The 24,578-nt window shown below is 40.0% G+C and overlaps 1 protein-coding gene across 1 annotated transcript in view; it reads right to left on the bottom strand.

Moving 5' to 3' along the window:
* Positions 1–10,760: 10,760 nt before the first annotated feature.
* Positions 10,761–24,578, bottom strand: part of fmn2b (formin 2b) — a 451,369-nt gene continuing 437,551 nt past the window's right edge. The window contains exons 18-19 of the mRNA XM_060830804.1: positions 18,968–19,049; positions 10,761–11,828 (exon numbers count right to left, since the gene is read on the bottom strand). Coding sequence (XP_060686787.1) covers positions 11,778–11,828; positions 18,968–19,049 — 133 coding nt within the window. The 3' untranslated portion in view covers positions 10,761–11,777. The remainder of the gene's footprint in view (positions 11,829–18,967; positions 19,050–24,578) is intronic.

The following is a 24,578-nucleotide window of genomic DNA, read 5'->3' as shown; positions in this document are numbered from 1 at the left end:
AAGGCCAGACACTTGGAACATCCCAGTTTCACCTTGTGAAGTGTAATAACTGCATATTCTATGTTTTTTCTCACTGGCTTCATTGCCGTTAGAAAATTGTGGCATCTGGCTCAGAGTGTGGTTTTCAGCTTCATGTGCCCTGACTACGCACATTTCAGAGCGACTATAATTAATTGTTGTTTTTATCCCTTCATTGCTGTGTTAAACCTGTGTTCGATAATGCAGCAGAAATGCTTCCCAGATGAGAGTATATATGGAATTTTACTTTACAAGCAGTCAATAGGAAAATGTTACCCCATTTAAAACTTTTCATGTCAGAAGTTCAATCATTCTATTCATTATGGGAAAATAGACAGACAATTATTCCAAAAATCCCAGTTTAAAAAAATGTAATAGTTTGTAATGCTCTTTGTTCCTCAAATATATTGCACATTTGTTCCATCTAGAGACTTTATGATGGAGTTACATACAAGCCCTGTGATGATCTTGTTAGATAAGACCCTCCACAAGGCCACTTTCTGAATTGGGTAGATCATCAACAACAGAAGAACTTGATATTGGCCCAACAGACCACACAGAGATCAGAGGATCCAAAGGAATCTCGAGGTTAACACCCCAGAGTTCTGAGAAACATGGTTGCTGGTTTCTTGCCATTGTACAGATCAACAAAAGAGACAACCCACTCTATCAACTGCATAACATTTCACAAAATCTAGTGTGACTAGACAACATAATGTCTAAAGCAGTTCCAATGACCGGGGATGCAGAAATGTGACCTTCTCCAGGCACCCTGGCTGCAGGATATATCTGTTGAAAGATCCCTTAGATCTATAGTATGTACTTCAGCATTAGATCCTTTTATATATATAGCTGTTTTTGAATGGCATGTGCAAAGTCTGGCCACTGTACCTACTGGCTTTCAAATATTGTTGTACAGCCCAATCCACAGCAAACTATCAGATACTGTTTCTTTTCCTTACTCAATCCTATTGGCAAATAAGACAGGAAAAGCATGTGCTTTGATCTGTTTCATGGCTTGAGTGGTCATATGTTTTATCATTTGCAAAGTTGTTTACTGTGTTGGTCAGTTAGCGAACATATTCAAATTGCTGCAAATGTACCTCTATCAAAAGAATATCTAAATTTACCACACACAAATGGAAAAACACAAAGTTGTCTTACATTCTATAAGGTCGATTTGAAGAAGCCTTATTATAAATATCAGAAAGTAGGATTGAACTCTTATACCTTCAAAACAACCTTACAGATAGCTCAAAACACAATGAATGGTTACCATGTTTCCATTTTAAATATTCATGTTCAGTTGGCATGGCTGTATTTTGCTTCTTTCTGGAAAACACTTGCATTCACTTTATACAATTTCTGCAGTCAATACATCTGCTTAAACTGCCAACACAGCTCACTTCTTGCTTAACATGGGTTCCCTAAAGCCTCCTTAAATGGGAAAAGATGAAGCAAAACAACACATTTTGGAAAGCTTAGAAAGCTTTGGAGACAGTCTTGAAGAGATTTAATCAAACGGTTCTAGGCCATCAATTCTTGTTAGGTGAAGAGATTCAGGAACTGAAGTTGTTCTTCTTAGACTAAACAAGGTTAAGAGATTTATTTGATGTGTGCAAAATCATAAAGAGATTAAATAGAATAACTAAAGAGAAACTGTTCTAAAGCCTGAAGTGTCAGTAATTATAGACGAACAAAACAGTGAGTAAAGCTAATTTATGTGTAATTTATGGATGAGTTCGAATGCATTGCCTGATAGGGTGGCGAGTACAAATTCAACAGTCGCCTACAAAATAGAAACGGATAAATTAGAGAAGATATTACTGGGTTATGGAGAAAGAATTTGCTTTGTGCCCATTAGGATTGCTCTTTGAAAGAACAGAAAATTCTTGATGGACTGAGTCATCTCGTTCTGTGTTGTGCCATTCTCTGATATTACTTGCAGCTCTTCTGTTACTGATTTTAAGTCACGCAAGTTTTCGTTTCAGCCTAAGCGCTCTGGATCCTGCAGAGCTAGCAGCTCTGTGAGAGAAACCTACACACTCACGAAGGAAATAACAGCAAAATACTGCACAGGGTGGAAATCTGAAATAAAGACAAACAGTGCAAGAGAAACTTAACAGATCTTGCAGAGTCCATGTGTAAAGAAATTGGACGGCACGGTGGCTCAGTGGTTAGCACTGCTGCCTCAGAGTGTCAGGGACCCAGGTTTGATTCCAGCCTTGGGTGACTATCTGTGTGCAGTTTGCATGTTCTTCCTGTATCTGCGTGGGCTTCCTCCGGGTGCTCTGGTTTCCTCCCACAGTCCAAAGATGTGCAAGTTAGGTGAATTGGTTATGCTAAATTGCCCATAGAGTTAAATGCATTAGTTAGGGGGAATGGGTCAGGGTGGTTTCCTCTTCAGAGGGTTGGTGTGGATTAGTTAGGCTGAAGGGCCTGTCTCCGCACAGATTAAGGAATCTTAAAAAATACTGACATTTCAAGTCCAGCAACTTTAGAACTGGAAGGGTTTGGAAAATGGTTATGTTTTTGCTGTTGAAAAGGGGGATGGAGGAACAAATGAAAGCAAAAAGCAGTAAAAGAGAACAAGATAAATGATTCAAAAGGAAATGCATTTTGGAGAGAAGAGCAGAACCTGGTCAAAGTGGGCACTCACAAACATTCTTGATGTCTCCCTCTTTTCAAGGGGAAGCCTGCTTTTGTCTTGTCTCAGTGTGTCATAGTGCACCTTGTTGTTAGACAACAATCCATTTTCTTCCTGCGTCTTTGACCATTGTTTTCTAAAGCATTAAATTATTAACTTGGAGTCATATATGAAGCCTTAGTTAATATATACATATGTAAACAAATAGTCAGACAACTGAATACCACTCTCAGAACTCAAAAAAAGTAACAAACTACACACAGAATACAACATTAAAAAGATGATCCTGTTCACTTTAGAACTTAAGTTTCCAGATGATGATTATTATAAGATGTCATGCACTTTTCCAGCACAGGTCTCTAGCTTGTCAGTAAAGGCTGCATCTTGAAGGTCACCACTCCGTATCAAGCTCAACTGACCAGGAGACACTCTCATTGCTAATGCCGGCAGTAGACATATCAGAAATGTTTGTACATTGATAATCAATGGGCCACATTACAAATACAGTTACCGTGGCAATCAAATATTGGACACAGAGTATAAATTCAGAGCTTCAGAATCAGAGGCAGTGATGCTACTGTCATGTTACAAGATGACCTCAGCAAATATTTCAGTTTTACAGTGGGTTTCAGTGTTTCACAATCAAATAATAATTCCCTTTGTTTTCCATACAATCGTTGGTAAGTTTCCACTCATTTCATATTGGCTTGTGACTTCTGGTGTTCTCCTGGGGGAGAAAGCTTAGCATGTACTTGAAGCAAGCAGAGGAGGACCAGACATCAAACTTGATGGAATTTCTCCATGGGGCATCGTGACAAGGTCAGCATTTATTGATGATTCCCAACTATCCTCGAGAATGGAGGTGTGGAATTGCTTTTCTGAATTGTTGTGGTCACTTCTGTTCGAGATATATTCCAGAATTTTTCCAAGCAATGATGGAAAAATAATACTTCTAGATCCAGGTTGTGGACCAGACAAAATGCCTTCAAAATATATTAACGTAGTCTAAACATGAACGTTTTCTTATTTTGAAGCTAAGTGTAATGTATTGTGTTCCAGATGCAATTTGATTGGTTGATCTACCAGACTTAAAACACACTTTGTTCATACACTATAATTAAAATACAGACAAAATATAAAAGAATGAGTTTAACTGTAACTGTACCAAAATGCTTAATAAAATAATCTATTAACTGCTACTGCTGCAATGTAGTAACATCCCATAAACATAACCTTGTCAATTTTGGCATTAGAAAGAGAACCCTGGCTTTTCACTGTAACAGAAAGAATAAGAGCTTCCACATGCAGCTCCAAGACCCTAGAGACTGCAACTGAAGGCAAACAAGAAAGCCTTGGTTCTGTGGGAGCTTAACTCCTCACTCATTCAGGCTGCTTCTATTGTTCCGACTTTTAAAAAAAATATCCAAGGTTTCACAACCTGACCTTTTTATTGACTTTTGAGCAAATTGCTCACCATCCTCTGTCTTAACCTTTCTTTATAATTAAAAAAAAAGACAAAATAACTTCTTAAAGCCATATTATCTTCACAATGCTCAACTAAGGAGGTGAGGCACCTGGAGGGGAAACTGGGGTCATTCCCATGCATTTGGATGTCCTTGCCTTTCCAGGAAGTAGAGATTGCAAAATTGGGAATTACTGCTGAAGATACATTTACAATAGTAATTCTGAGGATTCAAGTATCATGGTTGGAAATATTTTGGACTATTGCGCACATTTGTGCTCTAGTGTTGGTAAGTTTCCAACAAGTGGGTCCCAACTCCAACATTTCTCTTTAAGTGCCTGCCCAGCTGCTGAAGGGCAACCAACAATGATGAAGTATTAACAGGAGTGTTGTGCAAAAAGACTTGAACACCCATTACTTCAGGCAATGAAATACAGATGGAGACTATCCCCTCTGGCCAGGATTGTGATTAAGAACTGATTGCAGGCAATTTGAACTGTGCGTGAACTGCATGCTTATACAAAAACTGTTTTGAAACATGTAAATTATAAGGCCAATTTTTCTCATCCTTTGGGCCTAGGAATTGAGTCCTCTTCAGGCACAAATGTCTAACAGACAGGGCAGAGCCTGAAGTTAAGACTCACACCTATTTCACAATGGCTGAAGATTTCTAGGCCACTAATGATGGTTGGAGTCTGCCCTGTATCTTAAGCATCCAAATGACCAGATGGCAAATTTAGTTGAGGATCCCAAATAGGCAATGTCCCTGCCTTGGACTTGAAACTGGCAAGAAGGTCCACCTGAATCAAAAACCAGTATAACCCGTGAATGAAACATATTGGTCCAACTTGTTTTGTTTACTTGAAAATGGAACTCTGGTCTGCCCAGCACATGAATTTCCAAATACTAATTTTTTTTTTAAACAAACTTTTCTCCCCCTCTCGGTGACTGAAAATATTTATCACTTCAATTGGTTGTATCAACCATGCTTAGCAAACATTCCTTGCAAATTACTTATGTTTAAAAAGGCTTTCTTCTTCCAAACACCATGTCTTTCTTTGTAGATATCATTTAAATTACCTCCTGACTCCAAGCACGTGCACTCAAATTCTTCCCTTAACTTTTAAGAATAATAAAGTTTAAAGGCAGTATTCCGACAGACCAACAGGATTAATACTGAATATGCTGCTAGGCACAGAATATTTGCTGTCCCTAAAATAAAAATCTCCTCTTCAAAGGAGTGGACAGAGGGAAATTGGTGCAATGGATAGATGTGTTGCATTAATTATTTAAGGAAGCTGTTTTGGCACCACACTAATTAAGGAATTAAAATGAATTAAGCAATGCCATAAAAATACTATATATTTTCTTGCTGCAGACTTTGAGGAATATGCAATTATAATCCTTGCTTTAACAATATGTTTCAACATTATAGATTGCTTTACTTAGGTTTGCCTACAATTAGTCTACATTTTTTTTGGCCTTTTTCATGGATTTAAATGTTCAGAAGGTCTTAACTGGGAGGGTTTTGAGTAGGAAGGGGATGAACAGGAAGAGAAAGCATAGTGAAAGTGATAGTGTTCAAGGAATTTTGGTAAAGGAATTAACAATTAACAATACTCAAGCTGAGCATCATGTTATGGGAGTTGTGGATGAGGGGGCTGTGGGCATGAATGGCTGGTGAAACTACTGAAACCATATAATAGGCCATAGCTGAAATGATACATAATGTAAACTGCAATGATGGATTGGCAGGATTTCAGACAAACATGGAGCAATGCCATGAATAAATTTGAAAACAAAACCAAGTGTTTTCATAAAATCACACAGCACAAAAGGAGGCCATTTGTCCTCTCATGCTTGTGCTGGCTCAGAGTTATTTAATACTCATTTTCCCCACAGACCTGTGTTTCCTTTTCAAGCATCAATCCAAAGTTTTATTGAATTTGCTGCGACTACCTTTTCAGACAGTATGTTCTAGATCATAACGGACTTCTTTAAAATGTTACCCAAGCTCTCCTGTGGTTCTATCCCTTGTCTGGTTATCAATCCAAATAGATCAGTATTTATTTAATGGCAAGTTAAAGATGCTGAATTAATTTCCATCTGGTCTCTTACTGCTGACACTGGGCACAAAACCCAAATATCAAACTCAAGTAAGGGGACATCAGATAAACACATGTGGGAGAAAAGAATGGAATGTACAATTTGAAGCAGTAAAATGGGACAAGGATCAAATGGAACAAACATTAGCAATGGGAAAGTTTGAAAGACAATATTGTTTGGGTATAAAGGAACTGAAGGGGAAGTTACACTAAAGGCCCTTATCTAAAGGGACAGATACTGATACTGGAGGCAGTCCAGAGAAGGCTCACTCAGCAGATAACAGAAATGGAGAGTGTCTTATGAAGAGAGCTGGAGGAGCTTAGGCCTGTACTCAGTGGAATATAGAAGAATGAAAGATGACCTTTTTGAAATATTCAAGGTATGTAAGAGACTTTGATAGGATAGATGTAGAAAGGTCATTTGACCTTGTGGGACAGACTAGGGCCAAAGGGCATAATCACAATATCAAGGTTTTGGTGAAGCTGTAGAATGGATCTACCAAAATATCTCCAGGAATTATAGCTTTTCAATTCTAGGGAGAGATTGGAGACGTTTGGGCTGTAATCCTTAAAGCACAGAAGAACAAGAGGAGAGTTAAGAAGGGTGCTCGAAATAATGAGCAATTTTGATGGGAGTAAGGCAAATGATTTTCAGGACCAAGGTTGGTAACCAGTGCAGAGTGATCTAAAATGATCAACAACAGAAACAGGGCTGACCTGAGGAATTATTTTTACACCATTTATGATCTGAATTATATTGCACAAAGGACTGAATTTATTTACAACATGCATTTATACTATGCTTTAAAACATCAAAAATGCTTCACAGAATTGTTAACATAACTTGGAAATGAGATACATGAAAGTATACTTCGGCAGATGAACAAAACATTTGGTCAGAGGTAGGTTTTGAGGAGTGTCTGGAATTAAGAAACTGAAGCCGGAAGATAGAATAGGAAGAATATTCACAGTCTTGGAAGCAAGACCACTAATGGCAGAGGGACTAAAATTGGGGATGTGTAATGAGGTTGTTCAGGTGCTTTGGCATAGTGTTGGCGTGGGTAAGTGGGGTTACAGTTATAAGACTGAAGGAGATCACAAACACAGGGTGGGGACAATAAATCTGGAGGGGTTTGAAAACATGGATGCAGATACTAAAACAGAGATGGTTCCCATGTGGGAGCCAATGCCAAGTGAGCACAAGTTGATGAATGGTAGCTGCTGGCATTTAGGATATGACCTGGGAGTACTGGGATGAAAATAAGCTTGTGGAATGGGGATGACTGGAAGCTGGTTGGGGATATATTGGAGTAGTTAAGTCTGAAGGTATGAAAAAGCCACCTGAGGGTTTCAGTCGATAATCAGAAGCCAACACGAGGCAAATTTGAATCATGCTAGGAAAGGGAACATAAATTATCTTAGTGGTGGCAATATTCTAAACAGAATCAGAGTGATCTTCAAAGGGAAAAAGCACAAGAATGTGGTAATAATTTGGTAGTCAAGTTAAACAGCTTGCACAGCCATAATAGGCTGAATTGCCTCTAAGTGCTGTATCATTTTGAGTTAGGCCAGTGTGATCAAGTGTTGTAAATTATCACTGAAAATAATCATCATTGTTGGCTGGAAATCTGAATAATATGCAAATAGTTGATAGCATATTCTCAAAACACACTGGAAAGACCAAATATTTTCCTTCATTAATTAATGCAATGACATCACCGCCAGTCTCCATATTGTCCTTCAATTATAAATGTTGGAAGGAGAAAATGAAGAAAGATTGCATTTCATATTCAATTCTCAACCACTAAAACATTGGTCACTCACAATTGAATGAAATTAGCTCATATTTCCACTTTCATTATGGATATTCTATAGAACCACTTGATTTTCAATCAGCAAAGCAGAAGGAAGTCAGAGTTATGTCTTTATATACATGTAACTGGATTCCTAAAGGATAGTGGACCGTTGGGAGGCAATAAAATGTTTAAAATTATTGCCTCTTTTTTTTGACCCCACATTTTACATTTGGGACCATTTAGCAGAAACATATCTTATGAAGAGTTATAGCTTTTATTTCATAGAAGTGAATTCTTACATCATTGTGTATAGTTTAGTTAATGTCTGACAAACAGACATGGATTGGTGTTTTAAAAAAGTAACTGCACACAGTTGTTTGGTCGAGTTCATTACTTTTAAAATGAGAAGGAAAAGTAGTTAAGAAACTAATAACTACAGAAACAAAACCCTATGCTGTAGGCTATTCCGTCCAACAGTACATGTGGTCCTATTGAAAGTGCAACTCGTGTGAAGATGATCAGGAAATCAATTTACTGTTATGTTTAAATGTTTAGAGAAGTTTTTCAAACTTCTAAATGGTGATAGAATGTTATTGCCAAAAAAAATGATTTTATTCAATGCCTATTGTTTCCTAAACTTTAAGTGAATCTCCCCAAGGGGCTTTAGCATCTTTCAAGTTTGTTTTGAAAGCTTGCCTGTTAAATTCGTACAAGCAATCTTTGTAAATGTGTGAAAACCAGGACTGATATAAAAACACACAACACACAAAGGCAAAAACACTGAGGGGGAATGCAGTGTTCAAACACAAAACTATACCTGAAATACAAAGTGGCAAATTAGTTATTTTTAAAAACCTGAGACAAAGGTGCTTCCACAAAACCAATCAAGTGACAGAACAAAAAAAAGTTTCAGTGTTGACACATACCACAATTGAAATAGAAACCAATTGATGACCCAAACATAAAAGCATGGACTTCAAGTATGCTAAAATCCTTTTGTCGCAACATGGATTGCTTATCCTTCTTTTAAGATTTTGTATCTAGTGTATTAATATTAGTGTATTATTGTGAAATCAGCAATTCCTCTGTCAGATTAGTGCAATCACCACAGGTAATATTGACAAATGAGTCCATTTGTGGTTCAGTCCAGTCTACTGCTGTTGACTTGATTAATTTATAGACCATAACCTCTTGTTAATGTGTCGTGATTAGAATGTGTGATAAAAGTATGCCATAAATTCAACCACAAATATGTTAGACTGCACTTAGGGCATCTCAAGAGAATTGCAACATTAACTGCTAACTTTTGTATTTGAGAGTTCAAATTCTTGGTTTGGCTTCTTGCTGGTTCCTCTTAAGGTCAACTGATTAGGATGGATTTACTGCTTGCAAATTATTGGCAAGGTCTTGATTTGTATCTGGGAGATAGAGACATCAAGTTTACTAAGCACTGCATTTTCAGTTTTAGGTTGTCATGTTGCATAAAAGAAAATGGTGGGAAGAAAACAAAGGCTGTAAAGCAACCAATGGGTTATTACTTTTACTTCACAAACAGAAATGAAAACATCTATTCAAGCTCGATTAAAAGCAGAACATGCCTGAATTAAAAAGCCCAGCAAATCCGATAGCATCTATGGAGAGTGAAACAGTTATCACTTAAATGACTATTTGGAATTTTATCAGTTACAGGTAGTTCTCCTGAATACCTTAGTTGCATTCCAGTGAAATATCCTTAACAGAAATGTACTTCATAGAAATATAGGGCCTATGGGAAAAGTGGGATTTGGTGTAGACCAGCAAAAGAAAACACTCATGATTGCTCAAAGATCACCCAAAAACCCAACACAAAGGTTTAAGTTATATTTATTAGCAAAAGTAAATTTAACACATTACATTGAAAAAAATATTGTTATCGCAGGGACAGAGTCATCATCACCACCACCTTCAGTTGTAGCTGCGATTGCAGAAGTGGATGGCTATGGTTGATGCTTGGGGGTTGGTTTAGATTGCGCGTTATGCAGGTACAAGAACAAATTAGAAAGGCAAATGGTATGTATAAGAATAATGCAGTTCTGCAGGAGACACACAGGGCTTATACAAGAATACTCTTGTCTCCGAGGGACAGCAATGAACATTCATGAGTTTAATTTTTGAGATGAAGCTGCTCAGTGTATAGAACTGTACCTCTCTCACCCTGCTGGCAGCTGACATGGGCACATGTGCAGAACAAAGCATGCAAAACAATCCCCACTGGAATTGTGCTATTGCGAACAGAGATAAGCGCTCTTGGAAAAAAACCCATTCCTTAATTCTTCAGTGACATTAACCCAATCATACTGCCGGAACACACTTTATATGAAAATTACCTGCAATACAGATTTGCATCATCTGCAGTAAAGGTAGTTACCATAGTCTTACCAGACCTTGAGCTGCTCTCTCATTATAGAGTAATGACTCTTAGTCATTTAACTTAATAGTCACCACGCTGCAGGTGAGGGGAGAAATTGCGATGAAGGGTTCTTTGTGGTAACTGAACCCACTCTGTTGGCATCACTCTATACCACTCTGCCATCCAGCCAAACTGAGCAAAATGACCCTGATCAGCCACAGTATTTTGTATTTTTTCCAAGTGAAACATTACTCTTGCATTTAATAAATAGAGCACAACACAGTTAAATATTCCACGAAAAACACGAGTATTAGTCAAATTTTATTTATCTGAAAAACCTACAGTACATTTTATATAAATTAACAGTTGTGGAAAGAAACTCCAAATAGAAATACTAAATACAGTATTGCACTTGGCGATTTTAACAGACTATTGTCAACTTACAGCATTATACAAATATAAGTTATCCTGACACAATAGAATCTAAAGTCGACATGCTGTTATATACCTACATTTAAATAATTTAATATCTTGTCTTATGAACAGCAGTAAGACACCAAATTTACATTAAAAACACAAAAAACTATGAGGTGTACAGATAAATGTTATTATAATAGCTTTAGAACTTAATCCTAGTAAAAGCTGAACAGTAGTGCATTTCAGTGCCAAAAACACCCCCAGCAGACAAAGCTCCACCTTAATATTAGGAAATGTCTACCACAGGCAACCTGTAATCTCCTTCACAGCTCATCCTAACCAAATTCAAAATATTTGCAGCTTTTAATTGAGTTGATTATCCCTTCATGATGAAATTTGCCCATGCTCATACCTTGTTGAGTACAGCAAGTCAGGGGTTATAAAGTATTATTTAAGAAAATAACTGTTCTATTTCTCATGCATTGTTAATGTTTACCCATTTGGACAAAAATTCAGAATTTGTCCAAACGATTCTGTTCTGGAATATAGATATATATATATATTTTATGTAAAATACACATTACCAGTGGAAGGATCAAACAACTTCAATCACTGATTGTGTTGTCCTCATCAACAAGTCATCAGCTCATTAGCTACTGATTAAAGACCTGAAAATTCCAGCATCCCCTCAGGTCCGAAGTTTACTCTGAAACACTTCCCAGAAGATTTTGCTTCTCTCTTGAGCACGCAGTCAGTGAATGAGATGCCCTTTAAATAACAGATGTAAAGAGTAGTACAGTAATATGGCTGAACATCATCAATAAAATTGTAAGTTACAACATCTCCTCTATGTAATGGACATAAAAGAGTATGATATGTGCTGTTACATGGGTACAAACAGAAAAGTTGAAGGGAAAGCTGTTACGTATCTACTCTTTAATTTCTAAGGATAAGTTTCATTAACGCGCTTGTCTTTCATGGTCACTTTTGCTTTCTGTAAAAGAAAAATAGAAGTGGTTAAAATTTGTATGTTATATCATAACTCAATCACACAAATTCAACCAAGATGAATCGATAGAAGGTGAACTATATACTTTGACACATTTTCACAAGGAACCCAATGCCATTTTATATATTGCATACGCGAAGTCCTGTCTGAAAACAGCAGGAGACTCTCCAGAACTATTGGCTAAAGTCAAAGGTAGAAGGCGGCTAAAAGTATAGAATTATAAAGCATAATTGGACATTAAGCGACATAAGGAAATAGCAGGATAGAAGAATTTTAGTTTTTAAAACAGGCTGATCTCTGATATCTAGTAGAAGTGACTGATCTTCCAAGGGTGGGATACAGACCTTCTGTTTCTTATAATGTATGTATAGTTGCCACCTTATTTAACATCTGGAAGACACATTATAAAAAACTCCTTTTGCCTCAGCAATGAAGGAAAGTAATCCTTACAAGCATCTTTCCTACAGCCTTTGACGACACTGAAAGGATTAAAGTAAAACCATGAAGAAATGGTTGAAAACTCTCTTGCAGCATTTCTATTAATTGATCCTATTGCTGGGCTAGTGATAAGAAGAGTATGAATGAATGCTTTTTTTTTCACGACTATGTACTTGATGAACAATAGCCATACTCTTAAGAGCTACAGAATTATTGTGTTTATAACTAGTAACAATATGGGTTATTCTCCTACATGTTGGAGGATATTTGACTAGAAACATTAGATAAATAAAAAACAATGAGTAAGATTTTCTACAACACTGGGTCCACAGGTATGGTTGAAACAGAGGAATACATTTCAGGGCCAAATGTTTCAAAGCACAGAATTATACCATAACATCAAATAAGAATGGGTTAATTAAAACACAAAACAATCTGAGGAAGAAAAAAAGCTCAATTTTTGGACACTGTACCTCTATGGTGAAATCTAAGTCAAGTTCCTGAGGCATATTATTACTGCTTCTCAGTTATTTGCTTTTACTTTAATTGAGTAATTGCACATTTCATTTGAGATGCAATGCTTTTTACAATATCAGCTTAATAGAAAGTGAGTTTGTAAACAAAGTTCTCCTGAATTTAACTTTACTTTGAATTCAAAGGACTGGTGAAGTCCACCAAAGTAAATCTCTTATGTACTTCTATTTTTCAAACCTGTGCAACATTACTTTGCTGTTTGAGTTTTGCTTGTTTTACTGAAGTATTTTTTATTCACTCATACGACATGGAGGATGCTGGCTGGCCAGCATTTATTGTCCATCCATAGCTACCCTAGAACTGAATGGCTTATTAGGGCAGATTTCCTTTCCTGAAGGACGTTAGTGAGCCAGATGGGTTTTTGTTTTGACAATCGGCAATGGTTTCATGGTCATCAGCAGCTTTTTATTTCAACATAAATTTTTTTCTAATTGAATTCAAATTCCACCATCTATGTGGTCTCCAGATAATAGTTGAGCTTTGGATTAATAGTCTGGTGATATTATTACAGATAGACAATCCTTTATCCGAAATCCGAACTATTTTCATGAAGTTTTTTCTCATTAACAAGGTTGTTTGGCATGCAAACTGTTAACCTAACTCCACACCCACTCAACCCGCAGCACTCAGATGTGACATGGGGTTGTGACCCAGGCAGGCGTCAATTCTGTCTCAGGGCCCGTAGTACTCACGGATGCGTTTGCTGTTCCTTAAGACTTTTAAAAAAATTTCACCATTAAACCGTCAGTTACTCCGAAATTCGAAGAATTCTGAATTCTGAAAACCAGCTGGTACCGAGGGTTTTGGATAAAGGATTGTATATCTGTACTAGGCCTTTGCAGATTATTGAAAGGAAACACATTCCTTAAAAGCACAAGAGTATTCTCAGGTTCAATTGAAAGTTTGATTCAGTGAATGTGCTATAAAGTCAGTATCATGTTGCCACATGCCTCGGTATCATTATTTTAAAGGGTGAAATCTAGCATAAATACAAGATGGTGCCAGTGACTTCCACTGTCGTTTGGAACAATAATGATTATCTTCCAACTGCTTGTTTCATATGCAGCAACAGATCAGGGAAGAATTAGCAGGGAAGTTTGAAGCGTCATCATTGATAAGTCAATTCCCTTCATCATTCAAGGATCCCCTTAACACGGATATCATCACTAAAATAGCATGAGCTGCTCAGAGATTATGGATCAATACCTTGCTTTGAAAAAAACTTTTTGCTTCTGTCTTGACACTGCCTGAATTGACAAGTGCACTTTGACAAAATTGAAGAAACTGAGCTGAGACACGCTCACCATTTTTGAAGGGAGAGGAAAATGATTTCAAAGATGACAATGTACGTTCTGGCATTTGCCTGAATCAAGTGCAGATGTCTTATTCCAGTTGGATAAAGTAATGATCCTACACTCACTGCAGGCCCTCAGCCCCACATCTAATTTCCCATTTGAGACTTCAACTGGCATTTTCAGACACTTGACCAGGATGAACACCTTACTTGGTGACGGCCAAAGGCCACATCAAATTATCTCAGGAGACAGCCTACGGGTATTATCACTAGGCTATTAATCCAGAGACCCAAATAATGTTCTGGGGACCCAAGTTTGAATCCAGCCATGGCAGATAACGGAATTTGAATGCAATAAAACAAAACCGCAATTAAGAATCTATTGATGACCATGAAACCAACATTGATTGTCAGACATCCCATCTGGCTCACTCACATCCTTCAGAGAAGGAAATCCATCATCCTCACCCAGTCTAGCCTACATGTGACTCCAGACCCACAACAATGCGGTTTACTCTCAATCACCCTCTGACATGGCCTAGCAATCTTCTCAGTTGTACCAATCACTACATCTCAAAGAAATGAATCCAGGTGGATCACCTGGCATCGACCAAGGCACTGATAAAAAAGACAATGGCAGTAACAGCTCTGTTGAACCTGCAAAGTCCTCCTCACTAACATCTAGGGGCTAGTGGCAAAATTGGGAGAGCTGTCTCACAGATTAGTCAAGCAACAGCCTGACATGGTCATACTCACGGAATCACACCTTACTGACATTGTCCCAGACAGCACCATCACCATTCTTGGACATGTTCTGTCCCACCAGAGATATACAGTCCCAAGGGAGTTGCTCTAGGAGACCTCATCATTGACTCCAAACCCCACAATGTCTCATGGTTTCAGGTTAAAAAAGGGCAAGGAAACCTCTTGCTGATTACCACGCAGTGCCCTCCCTCAGCACATGAATCAGTACTCCTCCACGCTGACCAACAACTTAGAGGAAGCACTGAGGAAAGCAAGGGCACAAAATATACTATGAGTAGGTGATTTCAATGTCCACGACCAAGAGTAGCTCAGCAGCAGTACTACTGATTGAACTAGTCGGGTCATAAAGGACACAGCTGCTAGACTGGATGCATAACAGGTGATGAGCGAACCAACAAGATGGAAAAACATACTTGGCCTCATCCTTACCAACCTGCCAGCTGCAGATGCATCAGCCCATGGCAGTATGGGTAAGAGCTACCACCGCACCATCCTTGTGAAACAAAGTACTGCCTTCACACGGAGAATAATTCCATCTTGTTGTGTTATACCACTACTGAGCTAAATGGGACAAACTTCAAACAGATCCAGCAACTCAAGACTGAGTATCTAGGAGGTATTATAGACCACCAGCAGAAGATTTGTACTGTTTACAACCTCAAGGTCTAGCATATCCCCCACTCAACCATTACCATCGAGTCAGGGGATCAACCCTGGTTCAATGGACAGTGCAGCAGGGCGTGCCAGGAGCAGCACCAGGCATGCCTGAAAGTGAGAGTTAAGCATGGCGAAGCCATCAACTTGCATGCCAAACAGCATAAGCAGCAAGTGATAGACAGAGCTAAGCAATCCCACAACCAATGCATATGATCAAAGGTCTGCAGTGCTGCCATGTCCATTATGAATTGCAGTAGAAATTTAAACAATTCACTGGAGGAGGCGGCTCCACAAACATTCCTATTCTCAATGATGGAAGAGCCCAGCACATTAGTGCAAAAGATAAGGCTGAAGCTTTCACAGCAATCTTCAGCTCGAAGTGCGGAGTTGATGATCAGCTCAGTCTCCTCTAATGGTCCCCAGCATTACAGATACTAGTCTTCAGCCAATTCAATTCACTCTATGTGATGTCAAAAAATGATTGGAGGCACTAGATACTGCAAAGGCTATGGGCCTTTACAACTTTCCAGCAATAAAACTGAAAAATTGTGCTGTGGGCCTTGCCCCTCCCCTAGCCAAGCTGTTGCAGTACAGTTACAACAATGGCATCTACCTGACAATGTGGAAAATTGCCCAAGTATGCCCTGGACATAAAAAGCAAGACAAACCTAACTGGCCAATTTCCACCCAGTCAGTATACTGTCGATCATCAGTAAAGTGATGGAAAGTGTCGTCAATAGTGCTATCAAGGCAGCACCTACTCATCAATAACTGCTTAGTGACGCCCAGTTTGGGTTCTGCCAAGGCCACTCAGCTCCTGACCTCATTAGAGCATTAGTTTAAACAAGGACAAAAGAGCTGAATTCAAGACGTGAGGTGAGAATAACAGCCCTTGGCATCAAGGCTGCATTTGACCAAATGTGGCATCAAGGAGCTGTAGAAAAACTGGAATCAATGGGTATCAGGAGGCAAACTCTCTAGTGGTTAGAGTCATACCTGACACATAAGAAGAATCTCATGCTTGTTGGAGATCAGTCATCTCAGCTTCAGAACATCTCTGCAGGAGTTCCTTAGGGTAGTGTCCTAGGGCCAAACATCTTCAGTTACTTCAATGACCTTCCGTCCATCATAAGGTCAGAAGTGGGAAAGTTTGTTGATGATTGCACATTCCTCAGCACCATTTGTGATTCCTCAGGTACTGAAGCAGTTCATGTCCAAATTCAACAATATCTGGTCAATATCCAGGTTTCGGCTGGTAAGTGGCAAGTAACATTCGTGCCACACAAATGCCAGGCTATGACCATCACCAGTAAGAGACAGTCCAACCACCACTCCTTGACATTCAATGGTGCTACCATCACTGAATCACCCACTTTCAGCATCCTGGGGGTTATTATTGATCAGAAACTCAACTGGACTCACCACATAAACATAGCAGCTATGAGAGCAGGTCAGAGGCCAGGAATAGTGTGGCAGGTAACTCACCTCCTGACTCCCCAAAGCCTGTCCACCGTCTACAAGGCACAAGTCAGGAGTGTGATGCAATACTCTCCATTTGCCTGGATGGGTGCAGCCCCCACAACATTCAAGCAGCTTGACACCATCCAGGACAACGCAGCCCACTCGAGTGGCACCACATCCACAAGCATTCATTCCTTCCACCACTGACACTCAGTAGTAGTGTGTACTATCTACAAGATGCACTGCAGAAATTCACCAAAGATGCTGAGACCCATGACGACTTCTATTTAGAAGGACGAGGGCAGCAAATGTATGGAAACACGCCACCTTCAAGTTCCCTTCCAAGCCACTCATCATCCTGACTTGGAAATATATTGCTGTTCTTTCACTGTTGCTGGGTCAAGATCTTGGAATTCCCTCACTAATAGCACCCACTGTAGGTGGACTGCAGCCATTCAAGACGGCAGCTCACAACCAAGTTCTCAAGGGCAACTAAAGATGGTCAATAAATGTTGGCTCAGCTCACGACACCCACATTCCACAAAAATGAATAGAAAACAATGGATTATCTTATCAAGTTAGAAGAAGTGGTGCTTCATTCCTCAAAGTGACATCAAGGTACTCTTGATCATCTCCCTTCCCACCAATCTCAATCACCTACTCTCCGTCTCACTTAACTCTGTACATTAACATAGGAAGCCATTACAATCCTGACATGACAGCAATGTCAGGCTGTCTACTTGGAGTATGCTTCTCAACACATCATTGTGATGGAGGCAGCTTTTCATTCTGGGCCTCTTCATTCCCTTATGTTGATCATATACTTTGTTAAATTGAACCTGCTAATGCATTTGGCCCCAAGGTTTCATTGAACTGCATCTTAAATAACTCCAGGACCTGTATGCTCTGCTGTACAAGACTTAAATATAGTTGGCAAGGTGATGTGATTTGCACTTTCTAACTTTTCATTAACATGTGAACTAAACACAGCTTCCTATTATTAATATGTTGGAGTTTGTGGGTTTTTTTTTTGAAAAAGTATGATTGTTCTAATGGAATACAAAACTACATTGATAATTTCCATTTTCCAAAGCACAAAAAAGCATTTCTGTTGTAGCTTTCACAAGCTCAGTGTACTTTACAACAATGAGGTGTTGGCAATAGAGTCTTCCAGATAGTTTGTTTCTTAGTAATTCTGAATGAGGGATAAATATTGGCCAGATCATCAAGGAGAATGCTCGTGTTCTTCTTTGTAATAACATTACATCTGCCAAAAAGAGCAGAAAGGCTTCACTTTAACAATCAGCAGAAAATTAACAGAGTGTAGCACTCCTTCAGTGGCAATGGCCCACTGGTATATCACAAGACTATTAATCCAAAAACCCCAGAACGCTCTGAGGACATGGGTTCAAATTGCAGCATGGAAAATAGTGGAATTTAAATTCAACAAAAATTTGGCATTAAGGGTCTAATAATGACCAGTGTTGATCAGTGCAAAACTAAATCTCTGATTCACTATTGCCCTGTAGGGAAGTCAACTGCTGTCCACACCTGGCCTGGCTGACATGTGTCTCTAGACTCACAGCCATGTTGTTGACTCCTAACTGCCCTCTGGACAATAAATGTCAGCTTAGCAAGTGATGCCCACATCCTGTGAAATAATACAAGTAGTGTCAGTCTGTAGTTTTTGTGGTCATGTCTTCAGATTGTGACCTGACTCAACAACCCATGACTGAAAAGGGAACGGTACTACCAACTGAGCCATGTTCAACCCTGCACCAAAATGCAGCATTTTCTTTCAGCTTCTAAATTAGTTTCCCATGAGCTCTTTCAACAGAGTCATGGCCAACATAAAGTTCTTCTTTCTGAGGCCAAAGTTAATAATTCAGAGAAAAGAAAAGTTGTTGCATGAGTCAAGTAAATCTAATCATCCCAGAAGGCTTGGAGTTCATCATTTTGCAAGACATCAACTCACCATCCCAGTTTTGACTTTTTCCTTGACAGAGTAAGACCTTTCTTTCTTTTGACTATGTACGTGTGCTTCTGCTTCTTTGATCCTACAAAGGAAACAAACCAAAAGCAGTTATTCTACAGATGTGCAGTCCATTGTGACATGACTATAATAAACAAGTAGGCAAACACAATGTGATCATGGCAACGCTGACCTAAAAATGCGGGTCAGAAATCTGGATAATAAAATGCACACAGCAACTTTGAACAAAAGTGGCTGTCCAAGGAAAAAATGATTGTTTCCAAAGCACCAACACTGCCCAGACACTATCATCTCTACATCTGACAGCAGATGGGACCAATAAAACTGAGCTCGAATAAGGACCAAGTAGTAGGAAGATGGGCAGTTCTGTATAAAATGAAGGTTTAAAAGTGATGGCAGAGAATATTAGGAACAATTTAAGAGCTACATAAAATTTTGAAACTCAAAAGTTTAATTAGCTTGTTCACCATGAAGTTGCTTATAAGTAATTAGCAACAAGTAGAATATTATATTACTCAGAAAGAGAGTCGCATTTGCCTAATAGAGCTAAGGTAACTGCTTGGTTTTCAATACAATTTGCACTATAAAGATCATTGTTGACTGATTTACTGTACATACAATTGTGGAAAGATATTGATTGGCACGTGGAGTGCTTTGAAGTATTCGGGTACACGTCACGTACAAAACTGACTTTCTCCATTTGTAATGTTAAATGTCAAACATTTGGCAACACTTGCAGAAACAAATCAATTCACTGTGTTCTTGGACTAAACTAAAAAAAAGCTTCAACTGTGATGGATTTTTAGCAGCATTGAACTTTTCCCTCAGAGTTGAAGTTAATGCAAAAGGAATGTTTCAGGGTGGTTTTAAGAAGTTTATCAAAAATGTACACATTTTACAAATTGTATCTTCAGGCTAAAACAGTAAAGATGTTTATTTCATGTAAATATTGGATCATTTGGTTGGAGATTTAAGCTATCGAATTTCAGACTTTAGGAACACACTTCAAATTAATTTTGTGCAAAGTTAGGCTGCTTTTTCACATTTTTTTTGCCGCAGTAGATGGGTTGGGGAACGTGTTGAAGATTAGAAACTCTAAGATCTGGCGCTCATTTCAAATCATTGTCACTTTTACTACTGCCCTTTGTCTAATATCATTGCTACAGACTATTAGATTGTTCTTCCAGCTTCACCTTTTTCCCCCACTACTAATTAAGGCAGTTGAGGAGCAGATGGCATCATAAGCACGAGCTAAGGTTTGAGCATCAGTATATTGAGAAAGTAACCCCTGCTTTGCAGGTCAAAGGAGTCTCTTGCTTAGAGTGTTAGAAGCTAACCAGGCAGTAAGGAGAAAACAGGACAAAAAAAAATTCTCTTGCTGTGAGTTTTGCCAGTCAATCACCGAAGGATAAACGAGATATGGAGTTGACCTAAACTATAAAGGCCAAGAATCCTGAAACTGACTGTTCAACCAACAACAATTGATAATCTACTCTTCACGAACCACCCAGTGACAATAAAATTACTCTTTTGTTAACTCAAGAAAACATGGGTAAATCATCTCCTTTTAAAACATACATGCCTTTGGGAGAAAGACATCAAGGGAGGGATCTATTATTAAAGAAAACAATCTTGTTGAAAGGGGAAGGGTGAAAAGGAGAGGGAGCGCTTTCATCCTTCCAGACCAGTGAGCTTAATAATTAGGGTATCCATCTGGAATGACAATAATGAGAGAAATTTTGCCCAGTGTCTGGTTGCAACACTTGTAACAATAAATGTGGACAAGGTGAATTTTGGATAAAGTCAGTAATAGTGCTTCAAGCTTAAAATACAAATCAGATAGAGAGTCATAGAGATGTACAGCATGAAACAGATCCTTTTGTCTAACTCATCCATGCTGACCAGATGATCCTAAATTAATCTAGTCCCATTTGCCAGCATTTGGCTCATATCCCTCCAAATCCTTCCTTTTATTACACCCACCTGGATGCCTTTTAAATGTACTAGCCTCCATCACTGCCTCTGATGGTTCATTCCATACATACACCACCCTCTGCATGAAAAGATTGCCCTTTTAGATTCCTTTTAAATCTTTTCTCTCTCACTTATACCTACACCCTCTATTCAGGACTCCCCTACACTGGGAAAAAAATCTTTGACTATTCAGCCTATCCATGGCACTCATGATTTTATAAACTTCTATAAGGCCACCCCTCAGCCTCCAATGTTCAGAGAAAATAGCCCCAGCCTAATCAGCCTCTCCCTGCACCTCAAATCCTCCAACCCAGCAACACCCTTGTAAATCTTTTCTGAACTCTTTCAAGTTTCACAACATCCTTCCAATAGCAATGAGACCAGAATGGAATGCAGTATTCCAAAAGTTGCCTAACCAATGTCCTGTACAGTCACAACATGACCGCCCAACTCCTGTACTCAATTCCCACTGCCCGAACATCCTCGATTTTTGCCCAGCAACAACTTCCAGAAGCAGTGATTGGCATGTGCAGAGCTTCCCAGTGGTTGACCAGCGTAGAGGGAATGTTGATGGCAAGTCATTTTCTTGACATTCTGTCATCCTTGGGATGCCAGGAGATGTTCACTGCTGTTAGGAAGGGGGTTCCAGGATTTTGACTCAAGGAAGAAATGGCAATGGAGAACATAGTTCCAAGTCAGAAAGTAGTGTTGTTTGCAGCAAACCTGCAGGTGGTTTTGTTCTACATATCTCTGGCCCTCGTTGTTTGAAATGGTTGAGGTCCTGGGTTTGGAAGCTGCTCTCAGAAGATCTTTGGTGATTGAATCTTATAGATGGTACACACTGTTGCCAGAAAATGGTGAATAGGGTATCAATGGAGCAGGAGACTACACCTCCTCCCATCCTGTCCCCTGTAAAAACGCCATCCCATACTCCCAATTCCTTCGTCTGCGCCGCATCTGCTCCCAAGAGGACCAGTTCCAATACTGTACAACCCAAATGGCCTCCTTCTTCAAAGACCGCAATGTCCCCCCAGACGTGATCGACAATGCCCTCCACCGCATCTCCTCCACTTCCCGCTCTTCTGCCCTTGAGCCCCGCCCCTCCAATCGCCACTAGGACAGAACCCCACTGGTCCTCACCTACCACCCCACCAACCTCCACATACATCGTATCATCAGTCATCATTTCCGCCACCTCCAAACTTGCGCCCAAACCTCCCCCCTTACTTCCCTCCAAGGCCCCAATGGATCCTTCCATATCCACCACAAGTTCACCTGCACCTCCACACACATTTACTGCATCCGCTGCATCTGATGTGGCCTCCTCTATATTGGGGAAACAGGCCGCCTACTTGCGGAATGGTTCAGGGAACACCTCTGAGACACCCAGACCAACCAACCCAACCACCCCGTGGCTCAACACTTCAACTCCCCCTCCCACTCCACCAAGGACATGCAGGTCCTTGGACTCCTCCATTGCCAGACCATAGCAACACAACCGTTGGAGGAAGAATGCCTCATCTTCCACCTAGGAACCTTCCAACCACAAGGTATGAACCTAGATTTCTCCAGTTTCCTCATTTCCCCTCACCCCACCTTGTCTCACTCAAATCCCTCGAACTCAGCACCGCCTTCCTGACCTGCAATCTTCTTCCTGACCTCTCCACCCCCACCCCCACTCTGGCCTATCACCCTCACCTTGACATCTATCACATTTCCAACGCCTCTCCCCCAAGTCCCTCCTCCCTACCTTTTATCTTAGCCTGCTGGACACATTTTCCTCATTCCTGAAGAAGGGCTCATGCCCGAAACGTCAACTCTCCTGCTCCTTGGATGTTGCCTGACCTGCTGCACTTTTCCAACAACACATTTTCAGCTATCAATTGAGGAGGCTGATTTATACTGCATGGTGACAAGTTTCTTGACAGCTATTGGAACTGCACCATCAAGGGAGGCAGGGAGTCTTCCAAAACATACCTGTGCCTTGTAAATGCTGGACAGACTTTGGGGAGTCCTGAAATTAGTTACTTAGTGCAGAATTCAATTGTTCGATGTGCAACTAAACCAAGAACTGCACCCCCTCATGTGGTAGCTTTACTGTCATTGTTCTCTTCAGTATGCAGGGCATGCTTGGGCTTATGGGCTAGAAAAACAAAATACTGGTCAAACTATAAGCTCTTGTATTGAACAAGTAGAAGTTGAAGGCATGTTAGCAACTGGATAGAGATTACATTTGTATGTTAGAGAGGTGGAGGAGGAAATGATAGGTTCTGTCTCCCTTGAGACCCTCAGCTGTTTCCCACACAAAGTGCACGTGACATCACAGTGAGTGGTGCTTACGGTCTCATTTTGCATTAACCCTTTCAGACCCAGATACAAAGATGTTCCAGCGCATTTCACAATTCTTCTCTCGCAGGCTTAATCCTGACTTTATCATCGAACTTGTCGATGAGGGTGGTGCAGTTGTAGTCTGGTGGACCACTTGATCAACTTCTCCTTTAACTCATCCCAGTTTCTCCAAGCTAAAGGTGTGGCTGTGTTTATCTGCATGGGCTGAAAAATGTGCTGCTGGAAAAGCGCAGCAGGTCAGGCAGCATCCAAGGAGCAGGAGAATCGATATTTCGGGCATAAGCCCTTCTTCAGGAATATTCATTCCTGCTGCGCTTTTCCAGCAACACATTTTTCAGCTCTGATCTCCAGCATCTGCAATCCTCACTTTCTTTCTTTTATCTGCATGGGCCCCAGCTAAGTCTGTCTCAATGTGGGGTAGGTGGGACACTTCCCAGCATCAATCCTTCTCTGATACATCAATGATGTCATTGACACTTTAATCTGGAATTAGGGAAAAAAAATCAGTTTTGCTTCCAATTTCCAGCCTTCTCTCATTTTCATTGGGACTAGCTATGGCTCTTTCCTTACTTGCCTTCATGGTTCCCATTACTGGGCACAGGCTGTCTGTCAATAGCCACTACATACCCATCAACTCCCATAGCTGCTCCTCCTCTCAATGACACTTCCTCACACTCTACTTCCTGCAAGGACTCCATCCCAATCTTCCCAATTTTTTTTTAATATATTAGATTAGATTAGATTACTTACAGTGTGGAAACAGGCCCTTCGGCCCAACAAGTCCACACCGACCCGCTGAAGCGCAACCCACCCATACCCCTACATTTACCCCTTACCTAACACTACGGGCAATTTAGCATGGCCAATTCACCTAACCCGCACATCTTTGGACTGTGGGAGGAAACCGGAGCACCCGGAGGAAACCCACGCAGACACGGGGAGAACGTGCAAACTCCACACAGTCAGTCGCCTGAGGCGGGAATTGAACCCGGGTCTCAGGCGCTGTGAGGCAGCAGTGCTAACCACTGTGCCACCGTGCCGCCCACAAATTCTCCATTTCGATCACACCTTTTCTGATGATGCCCATCTTCTGCCAAAGTGTCTCTGATAATGTCCTCCTTTTTCTCCATCTGAGAATCATAGGGCCCTCAACCATGTTCGACCCATTTCTGGCAGTTCCTTTTCCTTCCAGAACAAAAGGTTGCATTCCTCATTTTTTAAACCCACTAGTTTTCATACTCAAAGGATTATCTTCCACTATTTCAGTCAC

This window comes from Hemiscyllium ocellatum, chromosome 10 (assembly GCF_020745735.1).
Source record: "Hemiscyllium ocellatum isolate sHemOce1 chromosome 10, sHemOce1.pat.X.cur, whole genome shotgun sequence".
Lineage (NCBI taxonomy): Eukaryota > Metazoa > Chordata > Chondrichthyes > Orectolobiformes > Hemiscylliidae > Hemiscyllium > Hemiscyllium ocellatum.
The sequence above is the reverse complement of the archived record's forward strand: the minus strand, read 5'-3'. Positions and strand labels throughout refer to the sequence as shown.